The 20,631-nt window shown below is 48.0% G+C and overlaps 1 protein-coding gene across 1 annotated transcript in view; it reads left to right on the top strand.

Moving 5' to 3' along the window:
• CRACR2A (calcium release activated channel regulator 2A) overlaps positions 1–20,631 on the top strand; it is a 65,945-nt gene that overhangs the window by 26,272 nt on the left and 19,042 nt on the right. Inside the window, exons 5-10 of the mRNA XM_008572017.1 lie at positions 3,905–3,995; positions 4,458–4,553; positions 6,388–6,575; positions 11,449–11,520; positions 15,664–15,709; positions 17,733–17,839. Of these exons, the coding sequence (XP_008570239.1) occupies positions 3,905–3,995; positions 4,458–4,553; positions 6,388–6,575; positions 11,449–11,520; positions 15,664–15,709; positions 17,733–17,839 (600 nt within the window). The remainder of the gene's footprint in view (positions 1–3,904; positions 3,996–4,457; positions 4,554–6,387; positions 6,576–11,448; positions 11,521–15,663; positions 15,710–17,732; positions 17,840–20,631) is intronic.

Raw genomic sequence — 20,631 nt, 5'->3', positions numbered from 1 at the left:
TTCCAGCCATCAGAATTAGCGATGTACTTGCCATGGAAAGCATTCTCTACATTTACCTTTTTCTGGAAAAAAAAGCTTGAGACCTCCAGGGGATGCAGAATGATACTGTTTAGAGGCAGCAATAGATGCAGACCTTTCGCCAGAATCACTTGAGGATGCTGGGGTCCCACCCTCAGGGGCCAATTCACTTGGTCTAGGGTGGGGGCTTAGGGCCTGCATTTTTAAAGTTTTGGGGGTAAAGATTAAATAAGCTGTGTCTGGGGAGTGCTTTGAGTTCTTCAAACGGGAGTGTTTTCTAGATCAAAAGCTAAGCTCTGACAGCCTGCTCAGGCTCCATCCTCTGCAGCTCAGTAGCCTGGGAGTGCCACCCTGGCTGCCTGTTTAGCATCATCGGTATCTATGGCAGGTGGCCTTACCTTCCACAGGGCTCTCAAAGACCTTGTGGAAGGCCTTGGCTGCATGGTTCTCAAATGTTGGCATGCTTCAGACTTACCGGAGGATTTTTTTTATTAAAAGATACATTCCCACCTTTTAATAAAAAGGTGCCTCTGGACCCTCCCCCATAGAGTCTAAATTAGCATTATGTGCGTCATAGCGTAGCACACATTCCAGGTGATTCTGATGCAGGCAGGCCATGGACCACACTTTGAGAAATGCTGCTCTAGCCTGTTCGTCCAGAATGAACCGGCCTGCAAAAGGTAGACCCCGGGGTGCCCTTCCTATCTGTAATTGTAGTCCTGTCTTGGGGTGGAGAGATGCTCAGCAAGGGCTCTAGTTGACTGAGGCTGTGGCTTAACCCGATGCATGTATTTGGAGGGTGAAATAATTAAATAGACATTGCCTGAGGTCAGGGGGATTGGAGGGAAGAGTTGTGAGAATGGCTGGTAGAAGACAGGTTGAAGGGTTAGGTCCACGTGTTATTAATTGATAGCTTGGAGAGCTCTACTACGGGTCGTTGTCCTTGCCTTGTTCAACATTTTTACCAATGGCCTGACTAAAGAAAGATACGGGGGAATATTTTGTAGTAATAAAAAAAGTTTCATCCATGAAGAAGATACAACATATATAAAATTTTAAGCAACTAATAACATAGCAGCAAGATACATAAGGCAGAAACTTTTAGAGAAACAAAGAAAATTTGGCAAAAACAAGACGTTAGAAAACTTTTAGAAGACTTTAACAAACTTATATCAGATTTGACACATTATTCTGGCAAAAGTACATTAAAGATACAAAGTATTTGAAACCATCAACTAGTAAGCTTAAGAGATGAATGTAGAATTGTGTGCCTTACAAATAGAACATGCATTCTTCTCATAGAAGTTATGCAAAAAATTGATAATGTTTTTGGTTTCAGAGGAAAGGTTAATAGATTCCAAAAGGGAAATACCTTCCTGTATCTACTCTTACTATAATACAATTAAACTAGGAACCAATAATTTGTATATTTTAAAAAACACTCTTCTAAATAACTCTCAGATAAATTAAATCATAAAAACCAACATTATAGACTGTTTAGCTTACATTCTGATTGAAATTTTAAAATATTAACAAAACTTGGAAGGTCATTGTGTACACTAGAGGACTAATTGGAATTCATTAATAAAGTGACAGGCTGGAAACAGGGACTGAAGCTAACAAACATGAAATCATTTGAGATCTTGCTCTGCGTCCAAAAAGCCAATGGCAGAAGCATAAGGTGGGGGAGACATGATTCAGCAGCACCGTCTTTAAAACAAAAACAGTCACTCAGACATAAGACTTAGAGGTTTTAGTTGACAAATAGGTTCAGCATTTATCAACTATGATGTGGCTGCCAAGAAAAGTTAATGCGATTTTAGGCTGCGTGAATAGATATGCCACACCTGGAGCGAGAGAGGCAATAGTCAGCTCTAATCCGTACTAATCAGGCTCATCCACTGGGCATTCAGTTTGGGGCTCCATAGCCTGAGAAAGAAAATGAAAGCCCATTTAGAGAAGAGTGAAGGGGACGGTGAAGGGACTTACAAGAAAAATCCATGTGAGATGCAGGTGGAGGAAGCGGAGAGAGTTGGCCTGAACCCAAGGCAGCTCCTTGAAGTCTTGGTGCTGTTCTCAAACATATGAAGGGCTTTGTGCAGAAGAGAGGTGAAGTTATGCAATGACAGATTCCTATGAGCCAGAATGTTTCAAAGATGAAAGAGCTGCCCGGAGAAACAGCAAGTTCCCTATCGCCGGAGGTGTTCTAATCTAGTTTGGGTAAATACTTGATGAGGATATCTCAGCAAGGATTTTAACATTGGAAAAATAGGTGGTTGGATCAGACAGACTTTCCAACCCTGACATTCTTCAATTCCCATGGAATCTAGTGTTCCCTCAGTATGGTCCGTGAGCTTCTGAGCTTGGTACACAGAGTCGTAGATTGAATAGTTGCAGGTTTTCAGCATTACCGTGTTGAGCACAGGCCCTCCAGGTGACATAAATGTCTGAGTGTGCACAACCTAGTCGAGACAGCATGAATCCAGATGAAACCATTGTTCAGAACTGTTTAGCCGTGTTGAGCACAGGCCCTCCAGGTGACATAAATGTCTGGGTGTGCACAACCTAGTCGAGACAGCATGAATCCAGATGAAACCATTGTTCAGAACTGTTTAGAATTAAAGGTAAAGTGGTCAAGTGAAGACGTGTCATAGGTGTTCAGAGAAAGGGTCACTGAGGGTTGGAATAGATGAGGAAATCCTCAAGGAGAAGATTTCAGTCTGTGTGTGTGTGTGTTAGACAATATGAGGGGTCTTAGAAACTGTGGGGACAAAGAAGTATAAAATACGCAAACACGATTGGCTGTCTCCTTCCTTTGAGCTGGAGTGCCACGTGCCATCTGCGCAGATCTTTTTAGAGCACCTCTCACAGCCAGCACAGAGCTCCCGCAGACACAGGCCTTTGGCTCTGCCGCTCTGGCGCACATGGAGCCTGCATCTCCATTCGATTGGTCTGACAGTTTCACTGACTGAGCTTTTTCTTCTTCATCTTCCCTGTTGCCTCTGAGCCTTTCCAAACCCAGCAGCCCTGTTATTCTTGAAACTAAGACTCTCTTCCCTTTGGGGAGACTGCCCTTGCCCTCCACAGCCCACGGTAGTAATTGCAATGACAAATACTCCCTGCATTCATTCTTTGCATCCATGCTCTCGTTTGTTGGTCATGACAGTGCTGGGAGGAATGCGGGGCAGGTGTGAGGGTGGGGACTAAAGAAGGCAGAGCACTTGCCCAAGGTCACCCTGAGGGATGAGCTGCTTCTGGGAGCAGAGCGCAGCCTTCTGACCCCGGGCTGGTTTGGTTCACACCCGGGAGTGGTGTGAACAGTTCATTGCTGCTCCCCAATTCTGGGACTGGTGTGTTCTGACCCAGGCTTGTCGCGATGTCGTTCAGGCCTGGGAAGTCTCCAGGAGCCCGTGTGTCCACAACCTGGTTCCGAGTTGGAGTGTGGTCAGGCCAGGGGACTGATGCTCCTCTGGAATCCCAGGGCTTCTTCGCAGGAGCCTCGCCTTTGTGAGTGAGGAAGATGAGGAAAAACCATTCGATGCAGCATCTGGGGCTTGAAGTAAAGCAGAGTAACAGAAGGTGGATCCAGCGACGCTTCACTGAGGCGCCTGTGGTCGTCTGTGAGTGATGGCCGGCAGATGGGAGAAGCCAGAGTAGAGCCTGTCAGCAGCCCGAGGAGGTCCTGCTGGGCCTCTGTGGCTGCATGCCTGCCGGGCCAGCCAATCCTGAGGGCCCAATCCTGCTGCTTGGCTGACCCGACCCGCACAGCCACCCCCCATCCCATGGCTCCAGATGGGCTTCTGGTATCTGAGCTCCAGGGGCTGCCACCATAGGACAGGAGAATCTTGGTGCAGACTCCAGCAGACTCTTCTTTACACCTCTGTAGGAAAATTGCTGCTTATGATGAAGAAATCCAGCATCTCTATGAGGAGATGGAACAACAGATCAAAAGCGAGAAGGAGCAGTTTCTCCTGAAAGTAAGTGTCCACTCCCTGGGCCGGGCTCTGCGGGCCAGGCTGACAGGTCTACTCTGAGCACCTCCCGATTTATGACTGCAGTGCCTCCACCCGTGGCACCACTGGTCCCTCTTTCTCTGCTTTATTTTTTTTAAGGCCTTTGTCATCTTCAAACATGACATAGTGTACCTGTTTATTCTGATTGATTGTTGTCTGGCTCCTCCCACTAACATGTAAGCTCCGCAAGAGCAGGGACCTTTATCTGTCACAATGATGTATCCTCAGCACCTAGGCCATGCCAGGAACATGGCAGATCCTCAACAAATGGTGCAGAATCAATGAATGAATGGACAAGGGAAGTTATGGGAAAAGCCCCGAAGTCTAAAAGGATGGGCCCTGCTGTTGAGGTTTAAAGCGGGAAAAAACTCTAGAACCCAGGTGTGGTACATTTAGGTCTTACGTGTCCCTCTTTCTGGCTTGCAGGACACGGAGAGGTTTCAGGCCCTCAGTCGGGAGCTGGAACAGAAACTGTTATCTAAGGAGCAGGAACTGGAGCAGCTCATCCAGAAGCAAAAGAGGGTATATTGTTGTCAGTGTCCTCAGAGTACCTGGCTCTTCATTCTGTCCTTTTCTTTGGCTCTTGACCGCTTTCCCTGACATTCAGTTAACACCCCCCCCCTTTTTTTTTTCATCTAAGAAGAACCATTTAACTGTACAAAAGATATCATTTAAAGTCACAGGTGATCCCAAGATAAAGTCCTTACTTCTCCCACACCCAGTGTTTAACTTGGAAAAGTTACCAAGAGCTCCCCCATGAGGGTCTGCAGACATCCTCAAATCATGAAGCCCAGGAGCCATGGAATGCCAGAACTTGCATTTGTTTCCTGCATCCTGTGTAAGAAAGAGAGAAATGCTGAGGTGCAAGGGACATTGCCTAGTCACTGATATGTGGGGGGAGGCTGCAGGCAAGTTTGTTTCCTTCAGGGTGGCCATGGGTAGCACCAGCTGGAAAAGGCTCTTTAGAGGTCAGTCTGTCCCTCCCCAGTCTGCCCACATGCCCGGACAAGGTTCGTCAGCCTCCTGTGTGACAGTTCCCCTAACTTGGCAGGACAGCTGCAGACACCAGAAGCTCCTCTCTGATACACCAGAGCCTACAGGAGGCAGGCCGGGTGGTGCACTCTGCAGGGCAATGTCTCTATGGCTGGGAATGCCTGGTTAATGGCCCCAGGAAGATTGATTACCTGGACAAACTTCATGCTCAGTGGCCTCCTCTCCATAGCAAGGGCTCTGGGGAGAGAGGCCAGGGTGCTATCGGTCTGCTGGTTCGTTTTGTCTGGTGCTGGAAGGAATCCAGCCCTGGACAAACCCAGACACATTGCTTCCATTTGAATAGAGGAGGCTATCTTTAGGAGCACATTAAAATACACTTGAAGACATGCCTGCTAAGGCAAGAGGCTGTCCCACTGCTGCTTCATAAGCTATGTATGGATTTGGGGTTTTTCCTTTCTGCAGGAGATGATTTCAGCTCCGGGAACTGCTATCTGCCTTCCTGCTCCCCAGTCCACAGCCGCGCCTTGCTTCTCCTTCCTTTTCTCCTCCTCGCCATTATGCATTAAGTCCTCTCAGTGAGACACATGCCTCGCATGAATGACTGCCACTCGATTTAGTTACTGCGTGCTGCCTGATCGCACAGGAGCCTCTAGAGGATCACACAAAAGATCTCGTTCTTGCCTCCTCCTCCCCTTCCCGTCCACATTCACTAAACCAGATTTACTATGAGATATTTACCTTGGTTTCATTCTTCCTCTGGTGAGAGGCTGGAAGCTCTGCAAAGCATAATTACCAGTCGAGAAAAGCTGAAGTTATACAAATCAGGTTTTTTAGTTGCTTTAGGGGCATGAGAAAAGGTATATGCTCTGTTTGACCTGTTTCAGTTATTCCCCAAGAATGTCCAGGGCTCCTGGCTACCCCACGAAGTTTCTTTAGATTGATGGAATTGTACTTCTTTAGCTGAGAGAAGAAAAAGAAATAAATAGGTTTACCATCAGCATTCAAAACTGGGAAGGATTGTTCTATAAAGAATGCTTCTTAGCTGTTCTCCATGTCAATTAAGGACCACGGGAAAGAAGTTGGCTTAAGGGGCGACACGCGGGATTTAGATTAAATCTCAAGACCATTCTGACTTTGAGATGAGAGACACAGATGGACTGTGGAATTTCTTTGCCTAGGGGTCTTTTTGAACAGGGCAGCTCCCCCTGGACAGCCTACATGGAGACAGGGAGATGCTATTTGGGCTTGCAGGTGGTGAGGGGTAGCAGGGGCGGTCCCTCCCTCCAAGACAGAGAGCAAGGTGAGGCCGGCAGGGACGACGGTGGCTGCTCAGCCTTGCCCTCTGCTCCCCATTCCTTCCCAGCTGGAAGGCCAGTGCACAGCCCTGCATAGCGACAAGCACGAAACCAAGGCTGAGAACACCAAGCTGAAGCTCGCGAACCAGGAGCTGGCCCAGGAGCTGGAGCGGACCACCTGGGAGCTCCAGGATGCTCAGGGGCAGCTGGAAAGCCTGCAGCAAGAGGCCGACAAACTCCACCAGGAGAAGGAGAGGTGAGTCTGGCCTGTGTGCACCCCTTCTGCCGGCCTCCAGCTCTGTCCCCCGCTGTGGGCATGTTATCCCCCCTCTCAGTGTGCTCAGGGGCAGCTGGAAAGCCTGCAGCAAGAGGCCGACAAACTCCACCAGGAGAAGGAGAGGTGAGTCTGGCCTGTGTGTACCCCTTCTGCCGGCCTCCAGCTCTGTCCCCCGCTGTGGGCATGTTATCCCCCCTCTCAGTGACCCTATCTCCTTGCTCCGGACTCACGGTTCCCTGAGATGAGACCTCTTCTAACCCTCTTCTAGGATTCTGAGACTGGTAAGCAGACCGGTCCTGTGCCGAGCATTGCCCAGGATTGACAAGAAATAGACAGCCCTGTTCTCAGAAAATTTATGTGATTAGAAACACATGTTATTCCATCAGCAAATATGAGGCAGTCTGTGAGCAAATGCTGAGTGAGCGGACAAACCACAGGTCACTGTCGTCGTTTCGAGACCTGGGAGAGGAAGTGAACCCGCGTGAAGCAGGAAGCCTTCCGAGATCAGCATAGAATGTGATGGGGTGTGTGGCTGTGCTCTGGAGCCATGCCCCAGTTCTGCCCCTTTTCCACCACTGTCCCTCTGATTAGACCGTGTGGGCCCCACATTGCCAGGGCCGGTTTGCCTGTGCACTGCTTTTGGTGTCCAAGCCTGGTTCCACTTGCTCGGCACAGACACACCTGAGGAAGAATCGGAGGTGGAGGTGGGGGTGGGGAGAGGGGCCACCTTAAACGAGAGGAGCCACGGAGGAATCAGTCATTTGTCCTGTCTTGGGAGTGTTAGTTTATGAGGACAAAGGCACTCTGAGCCGCAGGGCAGAGGAAACTCACATGTTTATTTATTTATTCATTTATCCATATATTCATGGACTTATTCATTTGACAGACAAGAGGAGCCACGGAGGAATCAGTCATTTGTCCTGTCTTGGGAGTGTTAGTTTATGAGGACAAAGGCACTCTGAGCCGCAGGGCAGAGGAATCTCACATGTTTATTTATTTATTCATTTATCCATATATTCATGGACTTATTCATTTGACAGACATTTATTGGAAACTGTTTCATGCTAGTTACTGTGCTGGGCATTCAACATATCCCACTTATGTCAACAATTCAGCATAATCTCATCTGACCTTTACAGCATCCTGATATGGCAGCTACTGTCATTACCAACTCTGATTTATAGAAGAGGAAACTGAGGTTCAGAGGTTTTAAGTAACTGTCCCAAGATGCTAAGTGCTAGGCACATCTTGCTGACTGCCCCCCAGAGAATGAGACAGCCAGAAAATATTTATACAACAGTAGGACTGGCTCACTCATTCATTCATGTATACTTCATTCATTCACTCATGCTGCAAAAGGTAAGTGTGTTTCTGGTCCTGAAAGTTACCGGGTAGTACTGAAAGTCTGATTTCAGGGAAACGGGCAGTATTACTTACCAGCGCTCAATGCTTTTCAGATGTTAACTACCCTTGTTCAAAAGGGAAAGCTCTCACTCTGTCTTGACCACTGGTAAAATTTTGGTGCATAGGCCTAAATCAACTTGTTCTACCACTTTGGCTCATGTGTGGAGTCCTGTACCATCTGGGGCTGATTGCGTGGGGTAAGAGAGAGAAAATATTTGGACTGGGAATTTTACCCTAGTAAGATATCTCTAATTTAAAAAAAAAAAAAAGACTCAGGTAACTGACTTAAAACAAAACAAAGCCCCTGCACTCCAATTCTTGGATGACCAGTTGTGGAAGGACAGCATATTTCATTGTGGATAAGCAAAATCAGTTCCTCCTCATTGAGAGCAGTTCAGCAAGACACAGGCATTTAATGTTACAGAGTTAAGGATTCGAGCTCTTAAAACTCAATCAAGTCTTAAAAGCAACAAACATCTGAAGGCACAGGCATTAGAACAGCAAATGTAGATAAACACCAGAGCTAGAGCATCACATCACAGCGTGTGGATTTAGAGCTTGCTGAAGACTTATCTTAATTAACCAAGCAGAGACACAATCTCTGGAGGTTGGGAATTGAAAAAGAGGGAAGGAGCATTGGGAGGAAGAGAGAAATATGATTCCAGAAGCTTCACTACTCGCTTTTAAGAAGCGTATGCAGCTGGGAAGCATGCTGGGACCCAGGAGAGCACGGCCTGTCCATCCAGGGAGGCCAGGAGAGCAGTGCCACAGAGTTTGGCTTGTTCTCTGTAGGACAGAATTGCAGACCAACACCACTGAGAGGACCTTAGTGTGCTAATCCACCTCCTTCGTTTTATACAGGAGGAAACTGAGGCTCAGAGAGGTGTAGTGACCAACCCAAAGCCACACAGCTAGTTAGTGCCAGAAAACAGAGACAGAGCCTAGTTCTCCTGGTGTTCCTGTGCTTCCCCTGGCGACGTCTTGTGGCCTGATGCTGCTTCAGAGCAGCTGGGAGGGCAGAGGGTGGTCATTTATCAGCAAGAATTCTGAACAGGCAAAATGAATTTTCCTGTTCTCTGAAGATGCTCAAGGTGGGAGGTCTAGATTTTAAAGTGAGATAAAGAAGGAGCTATAAAGTAGGGAGATAATATAAAGACAAAGGTCAGCTGAAAACCAGACCTCTCTATTATTTTTTAATTAACTTTTATTTTGAGTAGGTAGTTTACGATAAGCCACAAAATTCACAAAGCAGAAAAGGATATACAGTCAAAAAGAGGTCTGATTCCCAGTGACCCCACAGTCACATAGAGGCCACCTGTCACGGTTTCTTGTGGGCCCACCCAGAGAACGCTATGTATGTGCCAGCACACACACACGCACACGTGTGTGCGCTGTCCTCCTTTACAAAATGTTGGCACACTGAGCATATGCTTCTGCGTTTGCTTGCATTTTTCACTTGACAATATGTTTTGTAGAGTGTTCCGTATCTCATCTTTCTCCTAAAAACAAAGCCAACAACAGTTCCCTAATGGTAACATAAACCTCTCGCCAATTACGACTCCAAAAAACCGCCAGTTCTTTCCCTTTCGGTTTACATGTTACCCAGGTATAGACTTTAGAACCTCTGGGTTAGAAGGACTTTAAAGGTCATTTAGTCAAATATCCAAGTGTCCTTTTTTTCTCATAAGTGCCTTTCTTTTTGTTGACACACGAAAAATCTGAATATATGTGTCTGTGTATATGTGTGTACAAATATCCAAATAGATACATGTTTACTAGACAAAGAGAGATACATATATTTGCACATATATGTAATGCATATGTGTATGTGCATGTGTTTGTATAGCTCCAACAGGCACCAGTGCTGTGTAGGCAGGGCCAGAGAAGACCGAGAATTTAGGAACTGGCTACTAAACACTGTGTGAGAACCCAGACCTTAGGTTGCTGATGAGTGGTTTTCCTTAGCAGAGGAAAAGCTGTCTGCTTCTGGCTGCTGCTGGAGAGAAGCAGGAGCCAGGGCAGGGCGGGGGAGCCAGAAAGCCAGGCGCAGGCGATCTTCAGTTCCCAGGGCACAGCAGGAACGGGCAGCTCTGCTCATGTAGTGCTAATCAGAGCAGGTCCTAGACGGGGGACTTGGGGACCCAGTTTGGATAATGGGAAATACATTGTTTTTTTCTCAAGTTGAAATTAAATATAATTGGTAATAAAATGTTAGGAATTTGCAGCTCCACAGGAGCCAGAGAAGATTTGTTGCTTAATTAGGATTGTTTGAGGTGAACTTGGAATTTGATTCAGTCTGTTATTGTCGTAAATTGACTTTATAATTATTCTATAAAGGGGAAAAAAGAAAAGAAACACAGATCCACTTAAGGAATCAGGTTCTCAGGAGCTCGGTGGGAGAGTCCCACGGACCCAGCGTGCTATTGCTGTTTTCGCCAGCTCAGTGATGGTGTCCACGGGGTGGCATAGGGGTGACTGTCCTTGCCCGGCCTTGCCTGATGGCTGGTGGAAAGTGACGCATTATCAGGCTGCAAGATGCTTCCTACACTAAGAACTATGCCGTGGTTTGGAAATGTGGAACTACGGACTCTTCGCAGTAAGATTGAAGGGCGACTTAAAACTTTCTAAAACATGGTGTAGATCTCAGAGGAAAAGACGGAGGCAGAACTGTGGAGTTAAGAAAGTTTCCCAGCATCACCCAATTCTGTTTTGGTTTTTTTCTTTTCTTTTTCGCTGGAGTAGTGCTGAAGCCTCCCCAGTCTACCCCTTCCTTCCTGTCTCTCTCCCTCTGTTCCTTATTCTCTCCCCTCATCGTTCTCTCCCTCCGTCCATTCGTTCTTTATTTGTTGACTACACCTCCAGGCCAAGCTCTGTGTTGAGGTCATGGATGTGAACAAACCCTGCCTCCACTCCAAGTCACAGTCACCCTGTGTAAGCCTCTCAGCCTCTCCCTTCTTCAAAACCCCTGGTTTGATTGACACATTCACACCGTGATACAGATGACTGATTGTAATGGAGACATTCAATTTCTGATCTACAGCTAGAGATGAAAAACAAAAAGTCTAAATTAAAGAAATGAATGCCCCACAGAGGAAATCCCACGTATCTGGGAACAGATTGGGGACTTTGGGGGAAGGTAGGAAAGGAAAAATGATTCCCCTAAAGCTCCTGAAAACAAATTGAACCAGCATCGGGGGTGGGGGTGGGGATCTGCTCTCGCCCTCCAAGATCGGGCTGGAGAAGAATATTGATTCTAATTCCCAGAAGTCTGGGTAGGACAGGGCGGTTTGGAGCCTGGGAAAACTGAGATAATGACCGTAAGCCCCTGCACACAGTAGGTGCTCTCCAGAGGAAGCCACACATTCCTCTAGTCCCCTCTGTCCCCAGTGCCCTGGCAGCTCCCCTCCCCAGACCAGCAGCCGTCATCATGCTGTGTTTGCCTCCGCAGGGAAGTGTACCGTGTCACCGAGAGCCTGCAGCGGGAGAAGTCTGGGCTCCTGAAGCAGCTGGATTTCCTCAGGTGCGTGGGCTCTGGATTGTGCAGAGAGCACCTCCCAGAAGCCTCAGGTTGGAAGGGCCAGTCGGAGGGTGTCTTCCCTGCCTATGTGCTGGAAAAACAGCTGCTCAGGGCGCACCCTCATTCCCCGGCCCCTACCGTGTTGTTCCAAACGCTGAGTACCACCCACTCTGTTATGTTTAGTCCATTTGCACGCACGCCCACCTCCCTCTCCAGTTTATTCCTCTTTGCAGTTAGGCTTGGCCTCATTCTTCTTGTGTCTCTCACAGTACCGTGCATGGTACTTGCTTAAGTTGGAGTGTAACTGGATTGATCATCTAATCTGTGCCAGAGGAGTAGGGTAGTTGCTAATGCAGGAAGTAACTGATGAGGAAATTGATATTAGAGGAATGAAGTAATTTGCCACAAGTGACACATCTACTTAACTGGTGGAGCCAGGATCGGAGTCCATATCTGGCTGTATTCAGTTCGCGCTTGTTGAATGAGTAAATGAATCATACACAGTGCACCAAGAAAGGAGTTTCCCGGACTTCTGAAACTCACTGTAATAAATTCAAAGTTCACTGGTTTGTAATGTGCCAAAAAACCCAAACTTGTGTAGGGAAAGACGGCATTTTCAGTTTTGCCTATGCAGTTTTTAAGTTACTCCACCTGCTGCCCGCCGAGCGCCTCTGGGGGATGGTGCTGAACTGGAGCTTGGGTTCTGATGCACAGAACACCAGTGGTTCTGGATCGCCTCCCAGATATACTACAAAGTTTTTGTTTTTATTCTTCTTTTTGTAAAAACAAGGTTAGGTTGCTGTGTCTGGCATCTGTGATGCCCCTAAATTGAAAAGTGCTTCAACTTAATACGTTCCAGGCCTGCTCCACTGAACACGTGATTCCGTCAGGCCGCCGAAGTCAGGGGAGCTGGAAACTACAAAGTTTTTGTTTTTATTCTTCTTTTTGTAAAAACAAGGTTAGGCTGCTGTGTCTGGCATCTGTGATGCCCCTAAATTGAAAAGTGCTTCAACTTAATACATTCCAGGCCTGCTCCACTGAACACGTGATTCCGTCAGGCCGCCGAAGTCAGGGGAGCTGGAAGGGGACTCTTAGGTGGCCAAGTTCTAAACCAGCTGAGAGAAGGTCTTGATTCTTTGAAAGGCTTTAGTAAAGGGAAGAGGACAAGACATACAAGGACAAGTTGGGTTTGGTGTTTTATTTCCTCCTTTTTTTCTATTGTACACAGGAAAAAATAAAGGGCAGATTCAAAGAGAGTGAGCACAGAGAATGCCAAGACAGTGTTCTGCAAACACTGCTGGGTTTTTCTAACATGCAGAGAGGCCTGAAGCCTTGCTGTGCTATCACACGGCTGCCAGGCTCACACTGCCAGGTGATGGAAGCCGAGGTGGGAGGGAAGGCCCTGTGGCAGGTTTTTCCTTCACAGTGCAATCACAGGAGTCAAGGAAGGAAATGATGTTGGGGTGGGGTGAGGTGAGGAGGCCAGTGGGAATGTGGTGGGGTGGGATCAGGTCAGTGGCTGGTATGTGACAAGGTGAGGAGGGCTGCCATCCTAATGCAGACGGGGGCAAACGGAAGCAATTTCAGGGCACTCGGTCAGGAGCATGCACTTTGGGGCTGGATGTAGTTCAAGACCCAGCACTGCCCCTCATTAGCTGGTATAATCATGGGCAGTTGACTCAACCAATTCGAGTCTTAATGTTCTCATCCTAGCTCACAGGCTTCTTCTGAGCGTTAGATGATTCGTGTGAGTGGGAATCACAAAGGCTAGCGATGTGAACGAAGCAGATGTATTTGAAGAGCGTAGCATTTCTTCAAATACTGAAGCTTGTGCATGGAGATGACCACACTGAGCAGGAAACCACACGGCATAGCCTCCAATAAAGGTGTGACCTCCCAGGTCTCCACAAGTCCTCACCAGCGACGAGGCCACAAACATACTGCCGCACAGAGTGAGGGTCCTTCCAGCCTGACACGCTCACTTTGCCATTCTCAGTGTTTATGAAATGCCCGCCACGTCCCTCCTGACTCCCTGGCTGAGTGCTGCCTGCTCATGACACGCAGGTCACTGAAAACAAGCCCAGCACATGGCTGGTTTTCTGCAACACTGGGGGAGTCGGGGTCAGTTGCCCTGGTTGTTATGCCTCAGGCCTGCTGACATCTACTCCTGCAGCGCATGGCACACGTGGCAGCCTCGTCCACACTAAGTACCCAGTAAGTGGCTGCACTGTGACAAGCAGGGCCCCACCATTGCCGTGCCCTCCCTTCCCCATCGAAGTGTGGATGCGTCCAAAGGACACTGGCCAGAAGAGTCACAGAATCACAAGACTGCAAGGCACTTTGAGGTCACCTGGCTCACCCTCTCAGCCTCTTGCATCAATGGGTGAAATTCCCAGCCATTAACCTCAAGTGCACTCTGCAGTCGTGCTGCGTCGAGTCCACTCACCTCCCCACTCTACTTTTCCACCAAGCCCCTGGCTCCCCTTTCCCATCCTCAGGCTCACACTCCTGCTTCACAGATGCCAGAACCTTTGCAGGAGAGCTCCAGAGCCCTTCTGTGCCGCGCCCCTGCCTTCCTGTTGCAGAGCCTGGGCTCCCGTGCTCCTAGCAAAGGAGCAACCCCCTTCCCAGCTCCTGCCCTAGAATGCGGTCCCATCCCTTCCTGCTTCCTCAAGGACTGTTCCAGCATTCCTTGTCGTCTCTCTCCTCCATCGTCAGTCTCCCTTTTGGAGGGACCTACAAGTGTACTACAGGATTTCTTACCCGACATCCCTTGTCCTCGCCTCCCCATCCGGCTACTTCCCATTTCTTCAGTCTCTTCACAATAGAACTTTCAAAAGAGTTGTTTACATTCACTGCCTCCGTTTCTTGGCATTCTCAATCTTCCCGTCAGGCTTTACCAACCTCTCTTCTACTGGGACAGTTCTTGTCCAGGTCACCAACGACCTCCGTGTTGCTAAAAGTATCACCCAATTCTCAGGGCCCTGCCCTAGGGCACAATGTTCAGGGGATCCTTTTATTTTTTATTTTTATTTTTGTCTTTTTGTCTTTTTTTGTGACCGGCAACGGATCGCAACCCTCAGTGTCGCGCCCGTACCGGACCGGGACCGGCAATGGGATCGCAACCCTCGGAGCTGCCCCCGCTCCTCGCTCAGCCAGTGAGCCGCCGGTCTGCACGTGGGATCCGAACCCTCAGCGGGAGCGCCGCCGCGCTTCCCAAGCGGTGCACTGTAGCAGTGTGCCACCGGGCCGGCCCTCAGGGGATCCTTTTAAAACTGGAGTCAGATCACGACACTCCTCTGCTGCCCTCCCCACCCCCGTGGCTTCGTATCTCATTTGGAGTAAAAATCAAAGTTCTTACAGTGGCCTGCAAGGCTGCAAGTGGGCAGATGCCTCCTGCCCCCCGTTTTTCCCCCAACCTCATCTCCTTTGAGCACTCCACTGCCCTCTTTTCAGTTTTTCACACACACCAGGTCTACCCCAACTCAGGGCTCTGTCCTTGCTGTCTCCTCTGCCTGGAATGCTTCCCTGCCGCCCCCCACTCCCAGATACCTGCCAACCTGCTCTCCCCTCCTTTAAGCCTCTGCTCAGGTGCTGCCCTTTCAGGGAGGCCTTCCCCAACCACTCTAGTTGAAATACCCTCCACCCTCCTTATTCCTCTTTCCTGCTTTATTTTCTAAAGATCAATTACCCACCCCACCCCACCCCTACCCCACTAAAATACAAGTTCCCTGAGGCAGGAACTTTTTGTTCTGTGCATTGGGGTGGCCTTGATGGCCAGAATAGTGCCTAGCATGAAGTGGGTGCCCAGGAGACGTTTGGGTGAGTGCATGCATGAGTGGTTCACAGACAGAGAGCCCAGTAGCAAGTTCACTAGGGAAGTCATCCCCTAGTGATAGGAGAGGCTGTGCATGATCCTGCAGGGCCATGGGTGTCACAGGCCATCCTGTCCATCCCCCTGTCTCTGAGCTGATTTACACACAATCTTCAGCCATGAACCACATCCCTAAGGAAAGACATCTCACACAGTCCCCGGGCCTTCCACACCAAGCCTCCCCCTGCACCTGTCTGAATGGCAAATCGACTGCTTTGGATCTGTCAGCTGCGAACTCCATGTCTGAACAGATTGCCCTTCACTGTCCACAGGGAAAGGAACAAGCACCTTCGGGATGAGCGGGACATACGTTTTCAGGTAATTGGCCAGGGCTCCTTTTCGGGGGGTGGGGGTGAGGGTGGCTGGACAAGGACTGTGGTCCAGGGGCAGCCAAATCTGTGTTAGGACTGGCCCAAGAATGTCCTGACACTGGAATCTGATCCTTTCTATTTGGGCAGAACAATGGCAAGAGATTTTTTGCAAATAATAAACATGCAGGGTGGCCTACTAGGTAACAGTGTGTTAATTTTCCTTGAAAAGACACACTTTCCTCTTGGCACAACAAGACTGAAATATTTGTGAGGGTCACACGTTTCTTAGATGCAGAAATGATAGTTCTATCTGTGAGACGGCGCAGTTGAAATGTCATTATCACTTTTAAACCAAAATGCTCACAGTTTTTTTCTTCATTTAAATTTTTATCTCTCGATGACAATTTTGCATTTTTACACTGTTATAGAACAAATTAAAAATGTGTATTTCATGATTTGCACAGTTGATTTTATGTGCAATTCTTTTCTGCCCTGTAGGGACGCCTGCTGTTCTGTACCTGAGCACCGTGCCTACATACTTGCCCAGTAGCACGCAATCCTGTACTTATTTAAAGCTCTTCACTGTGGGCCGTGTTAACAAAAACTAAGATTTCATGTTCCCTACTCACCCCCGCTTTAGACAGGAGCCATGGATGCTCTGAAGGGGAAAAAAACAGGGGCGGATTGATCGATGCAACCTGCTAATTGTCAGGATCATCACGCCGTGAATCTCATGTGTGTCCCTGGGCAAGTCATTAGCCACCCAGACCATGACACCAACTGCCACAAGAGGAGATGGAATACTTATCCTTCCCCACCACCCATATTATAAGGATTTTTTTTTAATTCTTGTAAACAGGGTGATGTGTACGGGACCCTTAGCTGAACAACAACCTAAATACAATCAGCATGAGTTTGCCCTCAAATAGGTGCAACCTGGTTTATAACTGCAAATCCCCGAGGGACCTGGTTGCACACCATTTCTTTTATATCCCTGACTGGCAGCAAACATCTCTGCCACCCACGTATGTGTACTGTTAGAGCAAGACTTAAGCCTACACATGTTTGTTTGATGATGATAATGGTTATAATTGTTTTAGAAGTAACACTGAATTTATTTTAAAATTTCCAACCAAATGTCACCCTAATTCCTTCACCTCGCCTCCCTTCAACTGCCAACTCATTCTGCTTTGAAAGGGGGATGGAATTATGAACTCCAGTGGGAAACCAAAGAAAGAGGAATAAAATCATGTTGATGCTGAATAATAATTAAAGATTAATTTGGAGTCATTATAGCCATACCTTCAGAGGCCCCAGGAGCATGGCAGCTCCTCCTGTCTCACTAAGAATCATTGGGAACCATGGGTATGGCTGATTAACAAGTGATTCTTCCTGTGATCTAACTCCCCCTCATCTCCTGGAAGACATCTGCTAGGGAGCATTGGCAAAGGGCTTTGTAAGCCCCTGCTCCACCCAGGCTCTCTGTTACAGATGTTTGAGCAATTTATCTACACCCAGCCCACTTCCACAAAAGATCTGAGACACCGTAGGCCAGCATAGGAGCTATGGACAGGGCACTGGGTTAATTGATCCTCTGGGCTGCTCCCTTTCTCATTATACTGGGGACTTTGGAGATAAAGAAGGATTAGAACCACACAGAAGAATGTGAATTAAAGATACACAGAAGTTTTTTATGCCTATAAATATTTTTCCCACTCATTAAAAATGTATGTCTTCTTTTCCTCTTGCAAATTGCCAGTGCTTCTGTGAAGAATAACATGGTGGACCCCAGGCTCTACACTGTGTATCCGCTCATCTGAGCAAATGGAAGGGAGGTGGGGGCACTCTGGGGAGGGATGATGGCAGAAGAGAAGGGCGTGCGGATGCCCACAGGGAGTCCAGCACGCTGCGGCCTGACATCCCAGTTCTGTTTAGAGCCTGACCTAAGAGGTGGGAGCAAGGAAACCTTTCAGCTCCAACACTGGGGCAAGGCAGCAGAGTGCATCTAAGGGCATTTTATGTTTCTACAGCAAGACAAGGCCTCCAGGGCAAACACAGATGCTTCCAAAGCAAACTGCAAACAGAGATCCGGCTCTGTGATAGGCAAATACGTGGATGGCAGAGGGATTCTCAGAAGGTAAGTCACCATTCTGCACTCACTAGGCTCTGGGCCCATGATCAGTGCAGAACAAGACGTGGCCCTTGAGGGGAGGCCTGAGGTCAGCTGCACCCCCTCCCCTTGAATTATGGACGACGTGCCCCTGCCTGTGCTGACGTCTAAGCCAGAGGAGGGCTGTACAGAGCAAACCCCTAGGACAGGGCATTGTCTTCTGAGGCTGCCCCACCCCAGCGTGTGCCTGCAGAGAGAGAGTGAAGAGGGGCTGCAGATCAGCAGAGGAGAGAGAGCAGGAGGGACGACTCAAGGGAGAGAGAGATGGAGTGTGCGGCTGGACCATGCTCTGTCGTCTGCGGCACAGCATGGATGCACCTCGTCCTTAAGGAACGTGACTGTATTGGCTGTGAAGGTTAATTAAAGTGTCATGGAATCTCCAATGGTTAAACTCCTTTTACAGACAAGATGGGGGCCTGTGCTTGACAGATCATTTCAATGATTTATATTTAATTAACTCAAAGATAACGTGTTTTGTTGCTGTTGGACAGCACATGATTGAGTTTGAATACCTGAAAGGTGGGCTCATCTCTCATTCAAGCAAACAAGCCAGTCCCCTTCCCCCTCTCCCTTTTGGCATGTGCTCCATACACATAGATGGCCACAGAGAGGTACGGGCAGCCAGATCTTTAAGTGTCAGACTGTCCCGACCCGCGGGATATTCAACACAGACCCTGGAGGGGGGAGTGGGAATGGGATGAGACAAGAGACACGAGAGATGGGAGACAAGACAGTATTCTAATCAAGTCTCGTTTATTGATTCTTAGGTTACATCTTATATAGGAAAAAGCAGGCATATTGTAAGGAGTTAGGAATGCAGGAATATGATAAGATTTTGAGAAGAAACAAAGTCAGAAAATCTCTGATGCAAAGAAGCCCCCAATCTTTACAAGAAAGCAGAAACTTGGAAGGAGATAAGAGGTCACTCTTGAGTAGACTTGCATAGCCAGGAGCACAGCGTCCCAGGCACAAACAGATTATGAGGCAGATATCCCGTAAGCACAGACATCTGACACAAGCAGATTGTCACGTAGGCCTGGTCACACAAGAAGGGGTGTGGGGCTACAGGTCCCCAACATCAGACTAGGGGAGAAGGTGTGGAAACATGTTCTTGTAGGAGAACCTGCAGACTACAAGCGTGAAATAAAAAGATAGGCAGAGGGAAAATGGCTCTGGGGATATAAATCAGCTCATCAGTAAAATCTTTGGGCCTGATCATCGTGAATTCCTTTTCTAAATAGCTGAATAATGAGATACAATTTGGGAGCCAATTTCTGTAACAGCAGTTGGCCTGTTGATTCCTCAGAACTGAATGTATTCATTGATTGAGTGTTTCAACAGGTATTTACTGATTACTCTATACCCGACATTTTTTTTTCTGTGCTGCTGCCAAAGATAAATTAGACACAGGATAAATTAATATCTATTATTAAATGCTCAATTAATAAATATGTATTGGGTGCCTACTATGTGTGAGCTACTGTGCCATGTGCAGGGTGGACCCATCTCTGCTTCACAGAGCTTATGGTTGAGTGGAGGAAACAGGCAATAATCGAGTAAGCAACAAACTGTGAACCCTGACCTCCCATACAGACTTCGGCAAACGGAGCTGCTCTTTCTACAGCTGGTAGATAGCGTCTGGTGGCAAAACCAGAAATGCATTTAGTCATGCTAAGCTGAAGGTCTTACGGAATGTCAATAGTGCTTGGGAATTTCCCAAACAAAAAGTTTTTTCCAAGAAAGGTAAGGGCCGGGCCAGGCCGGTGGCGCACTGGATAAGTGTGCTGCTTGGGAAGCGTGGCGGCGCTCCCGCCCGAGGGTTCGGATCCCACATGCAGACCGGTTCCCGCTCACTGGCTGAGCGAGGCGCAGGAGCAACACCGAGGGTTGCAATCCCGTTGCCGGTCCCCGGTCCGGTACGGGGGCAACACTGAGGGTTGCGATCTGTTGCCAGACACGGAAAAAAAAAAAAAAAAAAAAAAAAAAAAAAAAGAAAGGTAAGGGCCTATTTAAGTGGCCATTTCTTTTCTGGCTACAAAGCTGGTGAGAATTATGCTGTGCGTGCACACACATGCTCACACGTGCACACACATGCTCACACGTGCACACAGGTACTCACACGTGCACACAGGTACTCACTCGTGTGTATAAGCAGAGCAAACATGGATGGGAATATTGCTTTCTAAAACAGATAAGCAGCTGTTTGGATTTTATTGAAAACTAGTTTTATAAGTAAAGGGGAAGGTGCTTGAATTGCTACAGATCCTTTATATCAAGAGACGAAAACTAATTCACCATTTTTGTGAGCAAGCACTGCACCTTATTTATCCTTTAGAATTTCAGTTAGCTTCAAAATGGTGATAAATGCATTTTTTTCTTTTTTCTTCCTACTCTTGGTCCTTGGGAGTAATAGGTATTATAAGCCGGGGAGGGGGGGGGCATTTCTCTCTCCTGAATATTCTGTGTTCTTCCCTTCCTTTCCTTCTCCTTTGGCCCTGGTACCTCCCTACCCCATCTCCATTTTGTTTTCTTTTCTAATCTGTGAGAGTGTGCACACATGCACATGGGTGTGTGTGTGTTTCACTTTTTTTTTTTTTTTTTTCTTTTTTTTTTTTTTTCGTGTCCGGCAACGGAGCGCAACCCTCAGTGTCGCACCCGTACCGGACTGGGACCGGCAACGGGATCGCAACCCTCGGTGTTGCTCCCGCACCTCGCTCAGCCAGTGAGCGGGAACCGGTCTGTATGTGGGATCCGAACCC

This window comes from Galeopterus variegatus, unplaced genomic scaffold (assembly GCF_000696425.1).
Source record: "Galeopterus variegatus unplaced genomic scaffold, G_variegatus-3.0.2 Scaffold745, whole genome shotgun sequence".
Lineage (NCBI taxonomy): Eukaryota > Metazoa > Chordata > Mammalia > Dermoptera > Cynocephalidae > Galeopterus > Galeopterus variegatus.
The sequence above is the reverse complement of the archived record's forward strand: the minus strand, read 5'-3'. Positions and strand labels throughout refer to the sequence as shown.